Source organism: Drosophila santomea, unplaced genomic scaffold (genome assembly GCF_016746245.2).
Source record: "Drosophila santomea strain STO CAGO 1482 unplaced genomic scaffold, Prin_Dsan_1.1 Segkk79_quiver_pilon_misjoin1_scaf, whole genome shotgun sequence".
Lineage (NCBI taxonomy): Eukaryota > Metazoa > Arthropoda > Insecta > Diptera > Drosophilidae > Drosophila > Drosophila santomea.
The window spans coordinates 640030-663583 of record NW_025319012.1 but is presented as its reverse complement, the minus strand read 5'-3'; the positions used below and the strand labels follow the sequence as shown (position 1 = coordinate 663583).

Below are 23554 nucleotides of genomic sequence, written 5' to 3'. Positions count from 1 at the left end.
TGTCGGGCCACATTGTTGCTCGCATTTTGTTTTTAGATAGCAAGCTTTGCGAAGTTAACTTACACCACATTTTCTCGAATTTTGGCGGAGGAGTCGTGGGAATTGGAGGCTATTCGAAGTATGGACCTGCGATCTGCCGCGGTAACGACTCGGTTATTGCCACCTTTATAGTTTTTTCCATAAGTTTCCTTGTTTTAAATAAAGTGGGCAATACTTTTGCGATGTCTGTCAGTTTTTCTGCAATTTTTTGAAAAGAAAGCTATGATTTTGGATAACACCGTTCCTCTTCCCATTTTTGCGCTAAATTAGAGCAAACTTTTTCATTTAACAGCATACAAAAGTTTTCCTACCTTTTAAATTATCGAAGATAATCAAAACTGCATCTTTTTTATTCTCAAAGAGAGAGGGAATATCAGGGTACAAAAATCTACAACATTGCCGAATTTTCGTGCAAGTGGAAAATACAGAACATACAGAACAGAACAGACACGCAGTGTACATTTGCAGAAAACTCTGGGTACTTAAATTGCGTATTCCTTAGTTAGTCGTATTTTATGAGTATTGGCGTCGGTTTTTATAAGAGAGCAAATTGTAATATGAAAGAAAAATCTTTGCAAATAGGTGCATTGGTGGTCAGACACTTTACGAAAACTTTGTTACCGTTTTTTTTTATTTATTACCGAGGTCAAACAATTGTGTGCTGTTTTCACAACAGAAATTTTTGCATCATTGGCTTCTGGTATAGAAGCGCATATTTGCAAAATCCCGAGAGTGTATTGAACTCAACAACCCAAGGCCGAAGCGCTTGTTACACCTATTACTACAATGATATTTTTTCCGCGACTGTCGCACAGCGTTCGCCTCATCTTTACTCGGAAGAGTACGAACGATTTATGCGCAAATCTATGGACGACGTCCTTGCCCAACTTTCACAATGTTTGAGTTTTAACTGTATAGAAAGAATAAACCATTTTTAAAATTATCGAAATTAATCACCTATTAGCATGTTTGTTTAAACAACCAACAACATTGGCTCAACTCTAGACATTTGACAGTTATCAACCATGTATGTATCCATTTTTATTTCTGTTTTTTTCCATATACAATTTAAAGAAACTAACATGGAGCTTTTCAAGATCTCCCCTTACAAATTGTTAAAAAAAACTACATAATTGTACACAAATTATTTTAACAAAAGCTTTAGGTAATAACTATTTGTATTATTTGTGTTCCCATCTAACAGGTTTTTCGGTTGATTTAAAAGTATTGTTTATTATGATTTTTTACATCAAAATTCTAAAACAATTTTTTGCAAATTTATTCACCATTTATCGGCTTTATCGATTTTCGGAAGTTTTAAATAAAGAATAAAACGAGAATACCAGTTACAAATCTACAACAATGTTGAATTTAAAAATGTAAAGTTATCTGTGAACATTGATTAATTATTGTGTATGCTATTAAAAAAAATGCATATAATGGGCTGAATTGGGAAAACTAATTGTGGTTATTTAGTTTTTGATTGGGCTGTATTTCGATGACTTTTAAAATTCGGTGTTTTAATTTTGAAGCTTTTTCTTTAACATGACTGCGTTATTTATTCTATAAATTTTTAATATATTTATAAATGCCTTGAGGCTGGACATATTGATGGAAGCAAAACATAATATTATATATTCGAAAACAAAATTTAAAACTTCTTATTTATCGTATTCCATTGCGAGTAATTTTTTATGCATATATAGAGTGCAGTTTTATGAATTTCATTTTTGGTTTCCTAATTGTTAACGGTTGTTTACCTGATTCACAACACTTGCAAATACAACTAGACAAGTTACGCCTGTTAACAAATCTATAACATACATGCGTGTTTGTTTATAAACACATATGTGTAGTTATTTAATTACATTTATAGCAGTGTAGTTTCGACAAACATTTTATATATTCATATATAGCGTATTTGAATTCTCACTTTAGTTTGTATATAAACATGTTCGTAACGCGAACTGTTTCGTTTAGTTCTTCTAATTAATTGTAAAAAGGAGGTGTGAGTCTCGGATACTACTATCTTCTATCCTGCATGACCACCTGCTTTAGGGCGCCCGCTCGTACGCTTGATTTAACCTCGTGTCCACCCAGGGAGGCGGTTCCATCGCGAGCGATGTACAGTTGAAGACCTGATGCTAAGAAAAACATATTGTTATTATATACCCATTAACCAAAAGCATTAAGGGACTTACTTTCTGCGGACTCCTCCAGCTGATCGAGTTTAGTATCCTTCAAAATCTCATCAATTAACGAGTCCGGATTGACCCGTGTCTCCTCCACTCGGTCGGAAACACGTGGCCCGTCATCGAGCGCACCTTTTTTGCGCTTCTCACCGCTGCTTTTCGTCCGATCTAGAGATCCCGTCTCACTAATAACTAACGAACCCGAGCTGGGATTCCTGAATGAATAAAATAAAGAAATTGAACTTGAATTGATAGCAATTAGTTAACTCATGAAGTTGTTTAAATAATATACGAAATGCGAAATTACTAATAACTTGCAAAATAAACAAGAAAACAAAAGCACAGGCAATATTATGGCAGAACAATATAACTTTTACACAATGTTGGGATATACCATGCCAATTAAACTCGGATCTTTCATTTAATGTATGAATACGCTTATGCAGGGCATGTGCAAAATCATTAAATGGTAATAAATAAATAAGATAATTTGGTGGTTATTTGTCTGGACATATTTCCTAAAACGAAACAAAAACGAACTATAAACAAAATAAAAACACATATTATATATGAAATCGGGGACAAGCAGCTACTTATTCTTAGCATCTTGAGTATTATTTGCTTAAAATTGTTTGTTTACAAATAAAAAAATTGCTTTTACCATAAAAAACTTTTAGTTCGGCATGGTACTACAATATACAGCTTAAACTATCTGCTTCCTGCGAAAACAGTTTACAATTTGTAAAACTAAAATATTTATGCAGAACGCGGAAGTTGGCTGAAACATGTCATTACAACTTAAAAGCGAAGGTGAACATATAAAAATTATCTTCTATTCAATTAACTTCAAATGAACCCACATCATTGTAATGCTGGGGCGGCGAATGATTTGGGTGGTGGCTAGAGGTGAAAGTGTTGCTCCTGAAACGGACATAGTTGCCGAGGCCAATGCAGAAGCCTCTGCTGCAGCTGCCGAGGTGGAAAGAAGAAGTGAGGCGGCCGACGGATTAGAACGGATGCTACAAGCGTCTGTGGGACTGCCGGCCATCGAGCTAATGGCATCGCCTGACATGACGTTGCCTAACCGGGGGCTGCTACCATGACCGTTAGACGATCCCTCTGTCATATGCGGTTGATGGTTTACTGAGTCCACTGTGTCCTGTCCACTGTCTGCGTTACATTGGAAGGTAATGACTGCTCCGCTGCTGCTGCTGTTGCTGCCATTTGATGATGAGGCAGAATGGCTTGAGTGTATACTGGCCAAAGTTCCACAAGGCGATGAATTGGATCCAACGAAACTGTTAACTCCTGTAGCACTGGACTGATGCTGTCTGTTGCTGCTGACAGTACCTATGTTGCTGATCTGGCCCGCGGGTGTGTTATTGCCATCAAAGAGCCGACGAGGAACTCCACTGAAGTTTCTGAATGAACGCGTCCATAAATGCGAATATTTGTTTTAGACACTGAACATTAAGACCATATTATAAAAACACGTACAACTAATAAAAGCGCTTAAAATTTTTTTAACACAATGTATTAAAAAAAAAAAAAAAAAATTAACATACAAATTATAGTTTACTTATAGTGTTACTTCCTCTAATATCAAGCGAATGAGCATAGCAAATGCGCTTTCCGTGACATAAGAATGATTGGCAAAGGCAATCGGGCTATCATTTATGCAGTATGTCTAATAATGTTCTTTCAGATGTCAGCATGATGATTCAATCAAAAATATAAGTAACACTGTACTCAAGTTTCTCCACTAAATACCCATTACTAAGCAAGTAGTAAGGCCACTGTTTCCCACAGTGGCCATGAGTGCTACCTAGCGGTGATTAAATTTATTACTTTCGACTCTCGGACGTGTGTGACTATTGTAGCTTAATTATTTTTGAGTATATCGATAGCAGAATAAGTAATAATACGAAAAAAAATATTGTATACGTTATATTGAAACGTATTCTTTTCAATCTAATGTACCCGTTACTCATACACTATAAACATGGAAAGACTTACTAACCGTACAATTTATACCACGGCTAGAGTAAAATGGTATACTATGTAAATATACTAAATTAAGAGTTTTTGACCCTAAAAACTATATATATTCTGGTCACAAGGCCACTCTAACACCCACAAACCGCACATAACTGCCTCGCCCACACTTTTGAAATATTTTTTTATTTGTCCTATTTTTTTTATTTTTGCCAATTTATATAGATATGTCGAAGAGTTTTGGAAATTTCTCGATCACACTGCCACTATTTGAGTGATGGGACAAAAATTAAATTAGACAGACAAATTATAATAATAAAAATGGTTTTTCAAGTGTGGTTCTTGATCAGGAAATGTAACTGACCAAGTGTGTTTGTACTTTCTTCTGTCGTATTAACCTTGCAGTACTATAACAGCATGGACCATGCTTGCAACGCCGTTGTAATTTTAAAGCGCAACAGCGCTCGTTATTTTAGCAAATCGATATATGTAAGATAATTACAGGTAGTAGTTGTTTACTAATTTTCAATGGTGCAGAATATGGCTCAAAAAAATATAAATAAATTTTAAAGCAGCTACATACATACATATATACATGGATTACGAGCTGTTTACACAAATATTTATCTTCCGTTTTTAATTTACTATTGTTTCCAAACATCTCGTAAAGCGACATATATACAATGATATTATAAAATAAATTTGTAGATTATGACTTGCTTGAGCGAAATATGTTGCAGAAATATTTTTTTTTGTATTTGAGACCTATGAATTTTTATAATAGCTTAAATATAACGTAATACAAAATAGGAATGACTGGATTAGGCGGTTAATATGGTGATTAAGTAGAACAGTACAACTATCTTTGCAATAGAATTTTTTTAAACAGCTTACAACTATCTTTATATGCACAAAAACCCAAAAATAATAATAACAGAAGCCAAAAATAATTAGTGCAAATTTAAACAAAACAGAAGTAAAACAAACATCTAACAAAAAAAAAAAAAACCGTGAAATTATTAAACAATATCGGCTGTATGGGGTGGTGGACCAATACGTGAGACCAATACCAATATAGTAATTTCTAGACTAGGTCCCGAAAACGACGTCTTCTTAGACTAAACATTAAGAAAAACAGTATAACAGTAACGGATAAATTTTAATGAGTAACGAGTAACGCTCTGGGGTCTAGATTTAATGTTCAATTAATTAAAGGGCCTTTTAAGATTTAAATTTACTACATGAATTTTTGTTATTTGAACGCGACGCACCTCATTAGTTCATAGGCAGCATTCGTGGAATGTGGTCGCACGGTGAACGAATCCTGAGTAGCCAGAGGCGTCGAAGAGCTGCCTTGCTGTATGTTGCGCCGATATACTCGCTGAAAGGGGGTACGCGTCACAAAGGACACCGAGCTGTTAAACGGCTCTGACGGCGAGTCCACGACATCGTAGGTAAGTAGACGATTGACGTAGCTGCTGCCCAGCACCGGCTTCTCTGCAGACTGGACGAGACGCGAGAAATTAGGCTTTCGCTCGGTAGTTGGAGTGAGAAACGGATCAGGCCTAATGCGGTCGCTCACAATGTCCTGTATTGTACCCATTGATCGCATTTTCTGAATGGGATAATGCATCGATTGCGGACTATCGTTGCCGTCCTGCCCGATGAACTTGGCGTTACCGACTTTAATGTGATGATGATTCTGGTGGCTCAAACGCTTTACGTATATCTTTGTCGCTGACCCGTTCGATGTGTTGGAGTTCTTTCGTAATTGATGGTGCTGTTGGAAGCGCATTCGCTCCTCAAGCGACTGTTCGTGCATGCGCTGAAACTCTTCGCGAACCGATTGCTCAGCGTAGTGGTCAAAACAGAGATTGTTTAGCGACTTCATCTTGGGGATCTGCGCATTTTCAGCCAGTTGCTTAAGACGGCGAGGTGAATTGCGGTCCAGTTCCATAGAAGCCTTGTGAAACTCCATCTCCAGAATGGAGAGATTCTCCATCGACTTAATCTTGGCCACACGGGGCGTATGAAAATTTTCCTCCAGGCCAGAATCGTTGTCGCCTGAGTCGTCGTTAAGACACTCGTCTGAATCGCTCGCCTCTCCACTGTCATAATATTGCGTAGCGGCTGACGGAGTTCCTGCACTACGATATGTAGAGCTGCGAGTACCACTACAGCAAGCTCCCATCGGTTGAAAGAAGGGAGCTGCATGTTCTGCCATCGGAGTGCGGAAGTCCTCAAAGGCCATCTTTTGAGAGTTGGTCATGGTGGCGTTTGGAGTCTGGTAAAGCTGTTCATCGCTAGTGTATTCAACAGTGGTGCTGAGACTGAGATGAGTATGAACACGATGGCTTTTGGCTATTACCACTGGCAAGCTGTTACATGGTTGATGCTCATCTCCCTTCTGGCCGTGCGGTCGGCTTCGTGGTATATTCAATTTCATGGCATTAATTGCTCTCTGATTGAGTCTGTTAAGTAGAGAAACGGATTTTCTAAAGCGACTGTAGTTTTTTGTTATATATTTCGAGCGCAGGCAGTCGTTTTTTGAAATTTTATTTAAAGATGTAATTTTTGGTTGGTTAGTTGGCCATTTACCCATTTATATATAAAACATATTGTTAGTTAGAAAAGGAAAAACAGAAATTATTAAAAAAAAAAAAAAAGGTAATTAACACACCAAATAATGTAAGTCAAGAAGTAAAAGTTAAAGGAACAAAAATCAAATGTACTGTAAGACCATGTGATGAAATAAACGAAAACAAATATGTTGGATGAATAATTTTCTTTGTACCTAAACCAGATTTGCTAAGTCAACCGGTTTTGAATAATATTATAAACTGTACTACTTTAAGAAACTGAAGGGGAATAAGAAGACTCATACACTACTTACATAAACATAATCTATTTTTTTTTGTTTATACTTGGTCCTGGAAATTTATTTACGGACCCGAAAAGAAAAAAGGGCCTTAGCCCACCTTATTGCGCCAGTTTGTAGAAAAAACCATCAGGTTTATATTTATATAGAGGTTACGTTAAAAATGTGCATCCTGTGAGTTTTTAATTACACCCTAATCCAATGTAGTCAACGAAACAGCTAGTACATGGTGCTGAGTTGCCTATGTCGTTTGACTTTAAGCATAACAGATAAGAATAACAAATGCCGCATTTCTGCTATTATTTTTACACCCGTTACTCGTATAGTAAAAGGGTATACTAGATTCGTTGAACAGTATGTGACAGACAGAAGGAAGCGATCAGAATCAATAGCCGAGTCGATTTGGCCATGTCCGTCTGTCCGTCCGTATGAGCGTCGAGATCTTAGGAACTACAAAAGCTAGAAAGTTGAGATTAAGCATACAGACTCCAGAGACATAGACGCAGCTCCAGTTTGTTGACCCAATTTGCCCCGCCCAATCTAACGCCAACAAACCGCCCAAAACAGCCACGACCACACTTTTGAAAAATTATATTTATTTTTTTTTATTTGTCTTGTAGGTTTCCTTCGGTTTGTCAAAATGCTGTTTTGCCACGCCCACCCTAACGTCCACAAACCGCCTAAAGCTGCTACGCCCACACTTTTGCCAAAAATTTTATATTTTTTAACATTTTTGTTAGTCTTGTAAATTTTTCTAGATTTGCCAAATCTGTTTACTACGCACACTCTAAAGCCCACAAACCGCCAAAAACTGTTGGTGTTGAAATTTCTCTTTTGCACTTCCACTAACTGAGTAACGGGTATCAGTGGGGGAACTCGACTTAGATTATTAGGAAAAGTATTATATCGAAAAGTTGGTTTTAATATTTACTAAATTCTGTTAAATTAAAAACTTATAATCTGATACAGCCAGCTTCTTTACTGTATTTACATAACCCTTACGAAAAATCGGTCCGTTCTAGGCTTAAGCAAAAGTACTTAATAGTATGTTCTTAGCTAAAGTGACTTAAAGGATATCGGACTTAATATAGTTTATAGATATATAATTATTTCAGTGAAACAAAATCAAAACCAAGCAAAATATATTAGCCAGCAAAACGTAGTATATATAGACGTAAAATAAATTAGTTTTAGAATATAGCATTTTCAAATATGAATGAAGACCTAACTATTAGAAGTTCTATCTTAAAGTGTTTTTGCTTTTTAGTTAATCAAATATTTTTTAGTACTGAATGCAATGTTTAAACTCTTTCAAGTAAGGACAGGCTTGCGACATATGATATATTCATTTATTTCAGTATTCTTGCATTAGGTATAGGTATTAGACACAATTAAGTAGGATGTTAAGTAACGCGTTAGCATATATATTACTTGTTGAGTTTTAAGCATTGTTATATAAAAAATGATATATAGATATCGATTATTTGAGGCTATGGCAAAATATGTCAAAACTAATAATACAAGAAAATAGTTCAAAGCTTTTTACAGAATATAACTGCTTTTTAAAATTGTCTTGTAGACTTACCTAGCATGTCCCGAATCACCTTCAGAACTTTGCCTTGAGTGTTGACTGTGCGAAAAACTACTATAACCCGATCCTTTTGACATCTAATTTGGAAAACATTAACAGAATCACGTATTTGTCAAGTCAAGTGATTCAACCCTATACATACTTGACTAGTATTACTGGAATTTCTTGAATGACCCATTTCTATGAGGGTAGCGTTGCCGGCACCGGAAAATCCAATACACCCTCCTGTTGTTCCGTAGTTGTTACTGCCAATGATTCCCAGTACAGGGAGTGGCTGGGTAACAGGACTAATAGGATTAGCTACCACAACTGAGGCATGCTGCTGGAGATTATCCGTGGTCAACGTTACCCCCGATTCCGAGGACTCCGATAAGCCGGAGTCAGTCACAATAGCTGCTATCAAAGCCTGACTATCGATATCTGTAAGTATTACTGAAGTAAAATAAAACAATATACATATATACGATAAAACAAGGCACATGTAATTGTTCATCACTCGATTTAAAAGGTTTTTGTAGCCGGTAAATCACACATTCCAAGGATTCTAATATACCTTTTTACCAACTGGCATAAAAAGGAAAGCACCGATTAAAAGCGATTGTTTACAATATATGGATAATGATATTTTAACGTATGAATTCTTGTTACTAGGAAAATGGTATACTGGATTCATTGAAAGGTGTTTAAAAAAAAAAAGAGAAGGTTTCCGATCCAATAAAGTACGATCACTATAAACCAAAAGCCTGATTTCTAACCACTACTTACCCTCCTCCTTTGTGGTGGAAACGGGTCGCGTTCCGGGTTGCGACTGATTGCCGGTGATGCCGCCCAAAGTGGCTCCACTACCACCCAATGGAGCAGATGCCACACCGCTTCCACTACCTATACTGGACAGAGCGGTAGCTGTCGGTGCTTGCAGGCCTACTCCAGTGGCGGCATTGGCAAAATCATCCATTGAAGGCTTGCTCTGCTTGCTTTTTAGATTTGGCGTGGGACTGCAGGTAAGGAGTATTATAAAAAGTATTAGGGTTTTACTAGAAATTCCTTACGCTTTGAACAGAATATCACCGCTAAGCATATGCATCTTGATGCTCACTCGCAACATCGAGTTGTCTAGGCGATGTCTTGAGTCATAGCCCTCCAAAAGAAACCGACGGGAGGTGAGGCCGGCGCCGGCAAATTCGGCCAGATTGAGGTCGATAAATCCAAGCTTATAGTAGCTTCGGCCGCCCTTCATTTCCTTGCGTATCGATATACGCAGGTGACAGGGATCTAAAACGCCGGTTGAGGCATTCGCACTCATCTTGCAAGGGAACTCAAAGCTGCGGTTCCATTCTACTCGATGGTTACGCACTTCCTCGCTGGGCAAAAGGATTTATTAAAACTGAACGATTTCTATGAATTTAATGAGATCTTACCGACTACTGTACTCCTGAAAGGAACCTCCATCGAGCAACCTTATCTTTGCGAAGAGCACCTCATTGACAAGGGCCACCTCTACCAAATCCTGCAGCTGCACTTCAACGTTAAACTTGTACTTCTTCTTTTTCATCATAAAGGCCATGCCAGGGGCGCTAGGCCCAAGAAGTGTCATTAATTTCCGACCAACAAAGTAAGTTTATTCTCGTTTCTACCACAAAATGAATGGAAAGCCCTCAGCGGTTGAGCAAAACCGCCTCAACTTAGCTTTTGAATCAGTTGATTGACCTTATAGGTTATAACCTTTCGGTTATAGAATCGTTCACGTTACCTTTAGTAGTTGTAGCTCTCCTGCACTTTCTAGAATTTTTAATTTATCCTTTTTTTTGGGCTGGTTTCTTTGATATACCTTTCATTGCCGACTTTGTCTTCGAGCAGTAAAATGTGTCACCTCTGCAAGTAAATAAAAAAAAATAAGAAAGTTTGTTAGCCACGGACTGATTTAACCTCGAAATGAAAAACCAGTCAATCAAAATTCAGTAACATTTGAATATTTATCCGTCCCGGCAGGTTTGCCAATGCTAGATGTGGAAAGTAGTTCGTCTATAAACGTCATAAGTATTGTATTATTTTAATCTGCCATATTTAAATACGCTTTTAACTTAATTTTATACTGTTATACTTGGTTGTAGACAAACGTATTTGCCTAAAATGCATTCTGAGTCAACAAATTCTTATTCGTCCAAAACTTAAAAAAGGAGAAGCATAGCATACAAGTTCACCCATTTTAAATTCAATATATGTACTGTTGATACTTTCGAAAGTGTAGGTTAAATTGCACTTGCTACGTGTTTCTAGAATTTCGACGTACATAAATACAGGCACAAACAGAGAGAGGTTTCCTGGTTTAAGATGTATAAAAGTTGATATGTAATAGATCTAAACGTGCCAAAATTTCTAAAACTAATATCTTATCGAGTCAAAAACAAGCGAGAACGAGTTGAGTTCCCCGACTCACTGCCGTGGCAGTTCTGGACGGTTAGTTGGATTGGACGTGGCTAAATGGGCCAACAAACTTGCGCTTCGTCTATGTCCCTGGAGTCTGCATGCTGAGTCTTAACTTTCTAGCTTTTATAGTTCCTAAGATCTCGACGTTCATACGGACGGACAGACAGACATGGTTAGATCGACTCGGCTATTGATCCTGATCAAGAATATATATACTTTATATGGTCGGAAAGCTTCCTTCTGCCTGTTACATACTAGTATACCCTTTAACTCTACTTTTACTCTACGAGTAACGGGTATAAAAAAGGGACGCTAAAGTCTTGGTCGACTTTTAGATAAACGTTACTCAGCTAGTGGGAGTTAAACATTATTTTGGCATAACAATAGAAATGGGAAAACAATATGTGGGCGTCTTGTGGACGTTAGAATAGGCGTGGTCAAAGTGAAAAATTCCTACACATTTTTCAAAACTGTAGGCTGCAGTGTTTGGCGGTTTTCAAGACTAATTGAAAACTGGAAAATATAAAACCATTTTTGAAAAGGCTTGTGCTACGTCTATGTCTTGAAAATCTCCATGATTAATCATAGCATTCGAATTTTGTATAGTACCTGAGATCTCGAAATTCATACGGACGGGCAGGCGAATGTACATGTTCAGATCGACTTCGCTATCGATCCTGATCAAGAAAATATATGCCTTTTATAGCAACGAATCTAGTATACTCTACGAGTATCGGGTATAATTAGTTTAGATCGCATCTACTACGTATTATAAACTTTATTTCACGGAAAAATCTATTACACCTAATTTATTAAATAAACCATTTAAAATTAGGGCTGCGATGTGCGCAAATTGAAGATAATCTTTGATAAATATTCCGTTATAAATGTCACAAGCTACAATAATTTGAAAAATAAGTAAATATTTAATGTATGTGTATGTAACAGTGTTATCGATATCTAGTTGCACTTAAAACACTTAGTCAGCTCTTCCGAGAACGTTTTTATACGATCCTGTGTACTCAGTATAGATAAGATAAGACAAACAATTAGCGCAAACAGCTTGAAATCAAACAATGATAATAAAAAATTAATAATAATAGCCAGACTAACCGCTTATATTGGAGAACTTCGCGCTCATGCGAATGTCAAAACATTTTATTGATAAAGAAGAAAAACAACACAAATGTTAAATTTACACATTTTGAGTAAGCCAGATCTGTCAACATTTGTAGACATTGGCTTGTATAAATAAAAGAGAAAAATAGGAGAAAGCTTGTTTTTATATTATACATTATAGTATACCAAAAGATATATTTTTTAAATTATTCGACAACACTGGCTCCAACCGCGAAAATAAAGTTCTACTTTATTAAATCGACAAAACGTTTTTATATCCGTCCCGAAGACACTAGTGATTCCTGCAAGCGACCCATTTACAGGTGAATAAATGAATTTTGCAAGCTTCTGTCCTCCAACACCATTATCCCCCCTTATCTAGTTAGACTCACTTTGGAGTGGACACGTCGACGGGCAACGATAGCCAAACAAACTAAACTAAAATGCCGTTTAAACATAAAAAAGTTGTAGAAAATCAATAACCTTGTGTTTTCGAGATTGCTTTCGTTTTAGTGTCGACTAAGTCGACATAAAATTAAGCATACATATGGAAGACGGAAAAATTTTTCCACATGCTAGGAAGCGGTAATAATTTGAGACGACTACCTAATATACACAGATACCAGACAGCGAAAAAAAAAGTTTACTTATTTTCGGTTTTTATTTTTAAATAGTTAAAACAGCCTGCGTTGTTCAAAAAAAGAACAAATACTAAATAACATGTAAAAAAATTTTAAAAAAGAGACAACGCCATAGTCATGCTTCTTGACTATTAGATACCCGTTAATCAGCTAGTTGGAGAGCATGGGAAACACTATATTGTGTTAGCAGATCCACAGTAGTTCAAAAAAAATAAAACATTTTTCAAAAGTGTGAGATTGATAGTTTAGTGAGATTTGTGGGTGTCAGAATGAGAGTGACCAAAATATTGCTGGCATATCGTTTGTGGTCGTTAGTGTAGGAGTCGCAATATTTGAAACAAAATTGGACAAAATAGGGGTATCTAGGGTCTGCATACTCTTAAGCTCTTATATTTTCAGAGTTCTCGACGCTCATTAAGACACACGAATTCACATTTAATAAAGCGGAATTCTGAATTTCAATATTTATTTAATTGAAAAATTATTACATTTTCCATATTAAATAAAAGCAAGAGAGAACGCTGAAGTCGAGGTCCTTGACTATCATTTACCCGTTACTCTGTTAGAGAAAGGGCGCGCATAAAATATTTGCGAGCTATAGACAGAAATCGGCAAGTCTAATAATGAAATAAAAAATATCAAAACAGTTTTTAAAATTGTGGGCGTGGCCAAAATGTGTTTAACATTCAAGACAAATAATAAAATGTCAAAAAATCAACAGGTCCAAAGTGTGGTCCTTGTAATTTTAGGCGATTTGTGGGCGTCTTTAGAACCTGCATGCTTTATCTAATATTTTAACCTATTTTATTTTCCTAAATCTCGAAGCTTATACGAACGGACAGACGAGCATGAATTTTTGCCGTTTGTGGGTGATAATTAATTACAACTCCATAACTAGCTTTTAAAAACTTTCGAGATCCTAATATCTTATTGAGAAAACAAGTAAGTAAGCTACCTTCGGAAGACCATATACGCTTTAAAATAATTGAATATAAAAACAAGAGAGAACGATATAATTGAGTTCCCCGACAATAAGATACCCGTTACTCAGGTAGTGGAAGCGCGAACAAGAAAATTCAAATTTTTCTGGCATTTTGATTGAAATATTAAAAAAATTAATGAAACATAATTAAATAATTTTGGAAAAGTTTGGGCGTGGCAGTCTCGGCAAAAGTTTTTTATCAAATCGATAGAAATTTGCAAGACTAATACAAAATATGAAAAAAGTTCAAAACATTTTTTAAAAAAATGGGCGTGACATGTTTGTACGTTAGTGTGCGCGTGGCAACATTGGTCAACAAACTTACGCTGCGTTGTATTTATATCTCTAATCTGTATTCTTAATCTCAATCTTTTAGCTTTCATAGTCTCTGAGATCCCGACGTTCATACGGACGGACAGACAGGCGACAAGACGTACAGATCGACTTTTAATACTGATCAAGAATATATATACTTTATATGGTCGAAACGCTTCCTTCTGCCTGTTACATACTCTTACTTTACTAGTAACGGGTAAAATATCAAAACTATGATTTTTTTCTTATATTCAAAATGAATTTTACCAATTTTCCTTTGGCACTTACATGTATTATATACATATATGGGCAATTCGCCAGAAAGTACAACCGCCACCAAAAATTTTAAAGTCTATAAAAGTGTTTTTTTTTTTCACTTTTATGAATAAAAACTAAAGTAAATTTAAGTAATATAAGCATTTTTGACATTTAATTGTGACACATTTTGAAATATTTCGATGCAAAGCCGTAGAAGTGCAAAAGTTCTGTTTAATACATTTATAGGGTACGTTTTGATTTGATTCTTTTTCTTAAAGAGAGAGTCACTATGAATCGATATTCCCTATTTTACATATAGGTATATATAGTTAAAGAATATTTAAAAAATATGAAAGAAACGATGCGATAGCTAGTTACGGTAAATTTATTATTAGTTTCTATTAATGTCGCGTGCGACATCGAAAAATAACATTTGTTATCAGTGCGCCTAAAGTTCTTGTCCAGTGATCATAAAATCTTGTGTCCAAACATATATTGGGACATTAAATTTAATTAAATATATTTTTGTTAAATATACGAAAATCTAAGTTTTTTAAAATTTTTTATAGTGAGTCGCGTGCGACATGGTAAGTAAACATTTTTTTCGTTAAACTTTTATTTAATTTAGATGAATAAAGGCAAGGAGGCAAATTTAATTGCAAACGTTGGAATGAAAAAATTGAAATGCGAAAGGCCAGAATTACGTGTAAAACATAAATGGAACTAAAATTTATTTTATATCACCTGCACAAATTGACAATATGTCACTGTCTTATAAGTAAGATTAAAAATGGAAAGATGTGCAAAGCAAACCTGGTGTAAGCCAGATGCATTGGTTTGGTTGCAATGGGCAACAGACGAAAGCTGCTAGAACAGCATATTCATTTAAAAATGGTTTTTGACTTTTTCAACTATATAATTTAAGTTAGGAAATTAAGTTTTTCATATAAGAAGAATATGTACATTTTCAAATTTTAGTGAAGATATTTTGTATGTTTGAAATTTAAAAAATAAAACATAAATAAAATATGTTAAATATATTACATAAAATTTAAAATGCAATCTAAGTTCTTCTTATTTACTTAAAAGTATTTAAGAATTTAAAAAATATGATGGAAGAAAATGTCGCGTGCGACAGTGATTAAAATTCAATTAAAAAAACAAGAGAGAACGCTATAGTCGAGGTCCCCGACTATCTGATACCCGTTACTCAGCTAGTGGAAGAGAGAGAGTCTTAAACACAGTTTTTGTCGGATTGTAGGCGTTATATTGGGCGTGGCAGAAAGTTTTTTGGCAAATCGATAGAAATTTACAAGACTAATACAAAAATGAAAAAATATCAAAACATTTTTCAAAAGTGTGGGCGCAGCAGCTTAGGGCGGTTTGTGGGCGTTCGAGTGGGCGTGGCAAAAAGTTTTTTGGTAAATCGATAGAAAATTACAAGACTAATACAAAAATGAAAAAATACCAAAATATTTTTCAAAAGTGTGGGCGTGGCAGTTTTGGGCGGTTTGTGGGCGTTAGAGTGGGCGTGGCAACATGAATCGACAAACTTGCGCTGCGTCTATGTCTCTGGAGTCTGTATGCTTAATCTCAACTTTCTAGCTTTTGTAGTTCCTGAGATCACAGCGTTCAGACGGACGGACAGACAGACGGACATGGTCATATCGATTCGGCTATTGGTCCTGATCAAGAATATATATACTTTATATGGTCGGAAACGCTTCCTTCTGCCTGTTACATACTTTTCAACGAATCTAGTATACCCTTTTACTCTACGAGTAACGGGTATAAAAACTACCTAATATTTTTAAGTCAACTCAAATATTTTATTAGGATGAATTTATCTATAACACATTAAAATTAATTGCATTAAAATCTTTCCTCAAGTTTCGCTGAAATTAGGGCTTGAACTGGTTAGCGAAAAAGTTACTTCTGTCTGTGTCGCGTGCAAATATCTTACATTTTTGTAATTATCTTGAAAACGAACAATTGTCCGAAATCGACTATAACACCAATTATAGTGCTAACCAAGAGTTATAGGCTTAAAATTATTAAAAATTAAAATTAAGTCCTGGTACATGTTTTTTTTAGTTTGAATGCGTACAAATGTCGCGTGTGACATCAGAGAATTACCCATATGTATAGTCGTCCGATTTGGGTTAATCTAAAACACAAATCAGAAAACGGGCCTATACTAAATTAGAACACTTTATAATAAAAAAAACAAGAGAGAACGCTATAGTCGAGTTCCCCGACTATCTGATACCCGTTACTCAGCTAGTGAAAGTGCGAAGGACAGTTTTCGGCGGTTTGTGGGCGTTAGAGTGGGCGTGGCCAAAAGTTTTTTGGCAAATAGATAGAAATTTACAAGACTAATACAAAAATGAAAAAATATCAAAACATTTTTCAAAAGTGTGGGCGTGGCAGCTTTGGGCGGTTTGTGGGCGTTAGAGTGGGCGTGGCCAAAAGTTTTTTAGCAAATAGATAGAAATTTACAAGACTAATACAAATATGAAAAAATATCGAAACATTTTTCAAAAGTGTGGGCGTGGCAGCTTTGGGCGGTTTGTGGGCGTTAGAGTGGGCGTGGCAAAAAGTTTTTTGCAAATCGATAGAAATTTACAAGAACAATACAAAATGAAAAAATTAAAACATTTTTCAAAAATGTGGGCGTGGCAGTTTTGGGCGGTTTGTGGGCGTTAGAGTGGGCGTGGCAACCTGAATCGACAAACTTGCGCTGCGTCTATGTCCCTGGAGTCTGTATACTTGATCTCAACTTTCTAGCTTTTGTAGTTCCTGAGATCTCGACGTTCATACGGACAGACGGACAGACGGACAGACGGACAGACAGACGGACGGACAGACGGACATGGCCAGATCGACTCGGCTACTGATCCTGATCAAGAATATATATACTTTATATGGTCGGAAACGCTTCCTTCTGCCTGTTACATACTTTTCAACGAATCTAGTATACCCTTTTACTCTACGAGTAACGGGTATAACAAGAGAGAACGCTATAGTCGAGTTCCCCGACTATCTGATACCCGTTACTCAGCTAGTAGAAGTGCAGGTTTGTGGGCGTTAGAGTGGGCGTGGCAAAAAGTTTTTTGCCAAATCGATAGAAATTTAGACGACTAATACAAAAATGAAAAAATATCTAAACATTTTTCAAAAGTGAGGGCGTGGCAGCTTTGGGCGGTTTGTGGGCGTTAGAGTGGGCGTGGCAAAAAGTTCTTTGGCAAATCGATAGAAATTTGGAAGACTAATACAAAAATGAAAAATATCAAAACATTTTTCAAAAGTGTGGGCGTGGCAGCTTTGGGCGGTTTGTGGGCGTTAGAGTGGGCGTGGCAAAATTTTTTTTGACAAATCGATAGAAATTTACAACACCAATACAAAAATGAAAAATATCAAAACATTTTTCAAAAGTGTGGGCGTGGCAGTTTTGGGCGGTTTGTGGGCGTTAGAGTGGGCGTGGCAGCATGATTCGACAAACTTGCGCTGCGTCTATGTCCCTGGAGTCTGTATGCTTAATCTCAACTTTCTAGCTTTTGTAGTTCCTGAGATCTCGACGTTCATACGGACAGACAGACGGACAGACGGACGGACAGACGGACATGGCCAAATCGACTCGGCTATTGATCCTGATCAAGAATATATATACTTTATATGGTCGGAAACGCTTCCTTCTGCCTGTTACATACTTTTCAACGAATCTAGTATACCCTTTTACTCTACGAGTAACGGGTATAATGACAGTAACTTTAAAAAAAAATTTAGGTTATTCGTAGGGAAGCTGAATGTTCTGATCCAACTATTCTTTCTATACCTGCAATAATGTCTGTTTCACTGCGTTAGATATTTACCCGGAAATTATTCTAAGTGCCGCAAAAATATTTATTTTTTTCGAAAAATAAAATGTCTTTTTCAATCCAAACGATCTTTAAGGGGATCTTTAACATAAGGTAATATATTGACAGTCTCAAAGAACGTGGTCAATTATATTTTGTTAAGTTATATATAAGTGCAATATCTATTGCACTTTTTCTAGTTAGCAAAGCACAAAAAGCCGAAACCGTTGAACTTTTTCCGTTTCTCGTTATGGGCCCACATGGATGTGAAAAATTTGAATCTAATTGAACACATCCTCATTACAAAAGCAGACGAAGTCAGATCTGAACAAGCAATTCAGGGTTGCTCTCCCCCGTTTAACCTCATTGGTGCTGATTTGATTTGATTATGGCAAACATTTTTCACACTTCAATGCAATATTGAAATTCCAAAACCCGGCAATTGGTTGGCCTTTTTAAATCTCAGATACCAAAACAAAGGTGGGTTAACCCACGATTGAAGCAAAGCTAAAAAATTGCACTAAAAAAGTTTTTTCAAAAACGTTTTTATTGTTTGTAAACATTAGAGCATTAAAAAAAAAAATACAAATAAAAAAAAAATCTTGAGCTCCGTTGACGTCACTACAATCTGCATGCAAAAATGCAAGTTTCTTCTCGTTTTAGTTTTCAATATTTTAACGTTCATACGAACATATCTAGGATTTATACCACACCACTACCAAAAAAAAAGCTTCAAACAATAAATATTTAATAAAAGACAATACAAAATGTCACAAATTGTCCGACTAAATTAAGAAATGTGGGAGTGGCAGATTTAGGGGGTTTGTGGGCGTGGCAATAAGTTTTTTGGCAAAACGATATAACTTTACAAGACTAATAAAACATATCAAAACATTTTCCAAAAGTGTGGGTGTCGCAGTTTTCAACATTCTAGCTTATATAGTTCCTGAGATTTCGACGTTCATACGGACGGACATGGCCAGACCGACAACGAAAAGATACTCTACGGGTAACGGTATTTAAAAATTAAAGAAAAAACAAATCAATTCATTTTCTGACTTCCTGGGCAGCTACATATATGGTATATTTAAATCAATTTAAAACCGAAATTTTATAGTGCCAAAAAACTGAAAAATAACCAAGACGGTAAATTTATTTTTTCATACTTATCCGAATCTTCCGACTACATACTACTTGCAATAGAAATGTCTTTTGACTTAACTGTTAATACCGATCACGAATATACATATATAAATTCTATGGGCGCAAATGTCTGACAGAAATCAATATACCCTCTACAAGGGAATAAAAACAAAGTACGAAAGAAGTCAGTACTTATGCGTGTACGTATGTACATATGTACAATTTAGATTGAAATTCTGTTTATCGGAAGTTACACTGTAAGCCTATGATGAAACTCGCGTATTTTACTCGCGTAAAAAGTCGGACTGTTTTGGTGCTTGCTTGCAAGTGGGCGTCAACGGTAATGTTGCAAACAGCTGATTCTTCAGCAGAGACACTACCGAAATGAGATTTAAAATACACCATTTACACTTGCCGCATAAATACGTCGCATCGATGTGAAAAACAGAAATAATGCATTAAAATCAAACAAGGTGGTAGCACCAACACAACAGCAGCAGAACACCAATACAACTGCTCCCGAAGGGCGTCGAACGTCGTGCTGCAGTTGTTTGTGCTTTGGAAATATATATACATTTGTTGTCGTCCTCAGTGATGGGATTTTACAATTATTGCAATGCAACTTGGCAACTAAAACAACGAGATTGTTTTATTCACACACACGCTCTTGTTGATGTAGTAGCTGGTTTTTCACATCCACTTTTCGCAGAACAGAGAAAAGGGAGGGTGATTGAATATCCCCCGCACAGCAATGCAGATGCGTTTTCAGCTTTGTAATTCGCATTTTGCGAATTTCGTTCGTTTGAAATAGTGCGACTGGAAAATTGTATGCCTCACTGCTTTGGCAACACTTTTTTTTAAATTTTTCTGGTGAAAAGCACACACAAACGCACACCAGCACAAACACTGACACTAACCACGCACTCGAACGACGCTGCTTACCAATCGCAGCAACAATAATATCGACTGCCTTTCTTAGCGTCTGTTTTCATGCAATCTTAACTTTCCTCCACTGCTGAAAAAAGTAGTTTTGCACTTGTTTAATTAGCAACAGAATAACGATGATGCGCCACCCACGACCGAGCCAGTGTGACCACAGTGTACAGTAAGACCGCGCGTTAACTATTTTAAAATACCAAGCGAGTATTTAAAAGAATGTCCTACACCTACTAAAAAATTACTCAATCATTTTTCTTTTGAGACTCTCTCTTAATCCTGTTACTAATTTAGCTCTTTGATTAAAGTTAAGCTAAGCTAAATACATTACGTCAACAGGTTCCGCGGATGATATTCTATGCCAAGTTGCAAAACAAAAAGGAAATGTAAAATCAAAAAGTTCAATTAAATATCTCCCTAATTCAGTAATCCCTTTAAAATTTTGAACAAAAATGTTTTGTTTTTATACTTTCTTCTGAAGCCTTTCCACACTATTTGTTTCCTCGTACCTTGAAAGTTTCTATTCAACTTTTGACCTGTTTGATTTAAACACGCTATATTCGCCTCTAAAAAAATGAAAAAATAATACTATTAACGGTACTTGTTCCTGAAAATAGAAACCCAAGTCGCCTATATGTTGCATTGCGCAGTTCGTTTTCCTCATTTTTATACCCGTTACTCGTAGAGTAAAAGGGTATACTAAATTGGTTGAAAAGTATGTAACAGCGTTTCCGACCATATAAAGTATATATATTCTTGATCAGGATTAATAGCCGAGTCGATCTGGCCATGTCCGTGTGTCCATCCGTCTGTCTGTCCATATGAACATCGAGATCTCAGGAACTACAAAAGCTAGAAAGTTGAGATTAAGCATACAATCTTCAGGGACATAGAGCAGCGCAAGTTTGTCTATTCATGTTGCCACGCCCACTTTAACGCCCACAAACCGCCCAAAACTGCCACGCCCACACTTTTGAAAAATGTTTTGATATTTTTTCATTTTTGTATTAGTCTTGTTGATTTTTATCGATTTGCCAAAAAAATTTGTTCATGCCCACTCTAACGCCCACAAACCCCCAAAAACTGTTAGTATGGAAATTTCTCCTTTGCACTTCCACCAGCTGAGTAACGGGTATCAGATAGTCGGGAAACTCGCTCTTGTTTTGTTTGTTTAATAAGTCACGGAGAAAAGCTTGACAAAGTAAGAACAAACAAAACAGGAGTTTTGTATGAACACTTAACACCCACAAATACTATTCCGGGGAAGCATCGTCCTTTTTATATTTTTTATTGGCTATGTTTTTAGACTTATCCCCCAGATAGATTTTAGTTTTAACTTTATCAATTATAAAGTTCCGACGCTGGCAGACAGCCGATTACATATAGACACCTGACATAATAATAGGTGTGTAGGTATAAAGCGTACTCAGATATGATAAATGGAATCCTTTAAAATTTCTGTGAGAATCAAAACTAGTGGATGACCTGCCCTTGATAAGTTTGAAACTATGTCCTAATAAATAGGCGAAATACATATACATATACAAATACCTCCTAGGTACTAGGAGTCAAAAGTGTTATAATAAGCCAATGCTAGTCAGCACATATGTTGTACAAGTGATATTCGTTCAAAGAATTAATTTTTGCTTAACAAGGTTTTCCGAACAGTTGAGGTGTACGAAGAGCACGGCAGCCGCAAGACGTGCTTGCAACTCCTGTTGGCTTAGATCATGTGCCCACTCCACGCGACCCCAGAACTTAAGCTGGTATTCTTCCTCCAGTCGTGCTAGGGCCACAGCCTTTTCCACGGTCAGCATCTGCTCTATGACGGCGCAAGCGAGGACAATCGACTTCAAGGTGTCCACAGCGAAAATAAAGCCTGAGGGAAGAGATTTTCAATAGACGCTTAACTGCAATTATGGACGGCGTTACCATGCAGTGTTTCCAAACTGTAGGAACTTAAATGCTTTGCGACATTAATTTTATCCTGTTCGCTGACCTGAGGCGGCGTTATGTTCATGGTCTTCTGTAGGTTTGTGCCGTAGCGCTGGTTGAACCAGGCGATCACCGGGTCCCATTCGTTGACCTGAAGGTCCTGCAGGTCCTTTTCGTCCTGCAAAAGATACACATCTGTGGATTAATTCCGTGCGTGAATTAATTCAGTATTAGAGTGGAGTAATACAGAATTAATTCACGCACATCGTACTGGAAGAGCACCGTGTCTGTGCCGATGAAGTTGAGCAGGTAGTTGACCATATCCAGCTTGGAGAGGTGATTGGGATTGTCAATGGCCGTGAAGCAGAGCGCGGATAAGTGCATGCGGGAACGCTCGATGTTTTGCTTCTGGGCGTCGAACTCAGTGGCCACAGCTATGGCCAGGGGTTCGCTGCGAACGACGAAGGGTGCGCCCTTGGGCGTTTTGAGCTTTCGATGATCCAACACCACTTCATAGCCGCTGTCGCCGCTCAGTACAGAAGTCTTCTTGTAAAACCGCTTGGGTGGAGAGGCTGAAGGAGAAAAAACGCCCGTCGATCACCGGCATGTTATGAAATGGCTCGGAGTGCTACGCACGTTTTATGTTTCGGCTACCGCGTCTTACCGTAGTGCCGCACTGTAGAACTGCCAGCGGCTACTTTCGACTGGCTGAAGTTAGTCAACCGGAGGGCTCGGATGACACTAACCACATGCTTTCCGTTCATTTTGAGAGTTTGCGGGACTATTTTTCAATTGTTAAACAGCAGAGTTCAGTTTTCAGTGTGGCTGTAGCACTTTTTCCTTAAATCTCAACCAATTCAGTCGAAAGTACTGTTTTCTTTCTCTACTTACTTCACTGCCCTTATAAGGACAACTGGGGTATTCCCTATGAGCCTTTAACGGCTTCTAATCGACATGGCCATTTACACTTACCGAGTTCCTTGCGTATCTTTTGGCGATCATTGCAGATATTACACGCTACACTTCAATTATAAATATTTACGAATGCCGTATTTTTAAAACACTCGAGGGCATCGCCACAATAACTACGGAAAACACATACAAACAAATATATATGCCCTCTTTTCAACGGTTATAAAAAGTGTTTAGACACTGAATACACCGTCGTTTACCTTATTCACCGAATAATAGCAAAATATTTGTGATATTTGTGGTCAGTTTTTAACCTTCTAATTTATACATCCTG

General features: G+C 36.9%; 2 protein-coding genes across 12 annotated transcripts; both read right to left on the bottom strand.

Moving 5' to 3' along the window:
- Positions 1-1047: 1047 nt before the first annotated feature.
- On the bottom strand, positions 1048-20542 carry LOC120457709 (protein FAM102A). 11 transcript variants are annotated; one of them, XM_044006742.1, is made up of 10 exons: positions 20355-20542; positions 10114-10567; positions 9745-10056; positions 9461-9690; positions 8838-9127; positions 8690-8772; positions 5498-6730; positions 3092-3652; positions 2241-2446; positions 1048-2183 (listed from the first exon to the last, which is right to left on the bottom strand). In XM_044006742.1, exons 2-10 carry the CDS (start codon positions 10287-10289, stop codon positions 2065-2067), a joined length of 3210 nt encoding a protein of 1069 aa, XP_043862677.1. In that variant the 5' UTR covers positions 10290-10567; positions 20355-20542; the 3' UTR covers positions 1048-2064. The 11 variants fall into 11 exon arrangements, with proteins under 11 accessions (XP_043862677.1, XP_043862676.1, XP_043862678.1 ...); XM_044006741.1 differs by having other exon boundaries at positions 20380-20542; XM_044006743.1 differs by having other exon boundaries at positions 5498-6721; positions 20380-20542.
- A 1373-nt stretch (positions 20543-21915) lies between these two features.
- Positions 21916-23147, bottom strand: LOC120457807 (ATP synthase mitochondrial F1 complex assembly factor 2). The gene is made up of 4 exons (XM_039645303.2): positions 22973-23147; positions 22573-22880; positions 22306-22486; positions 21916-22252 (listed from the first exon to the last, which is right to left on the bottom strand). Exons 1-4 carry the CDS (start codon positions 23070-23072, stop codon positions 22002-22004), a joined length of 840 nt encoding a protein of 279 aa, XP_039501237.2. The 5' UTR covers positions 23073-23147; the 3' UTR covers positions 21916-22001.
- Positions 23148-23554: the final 407 nt, after the last annotated feature.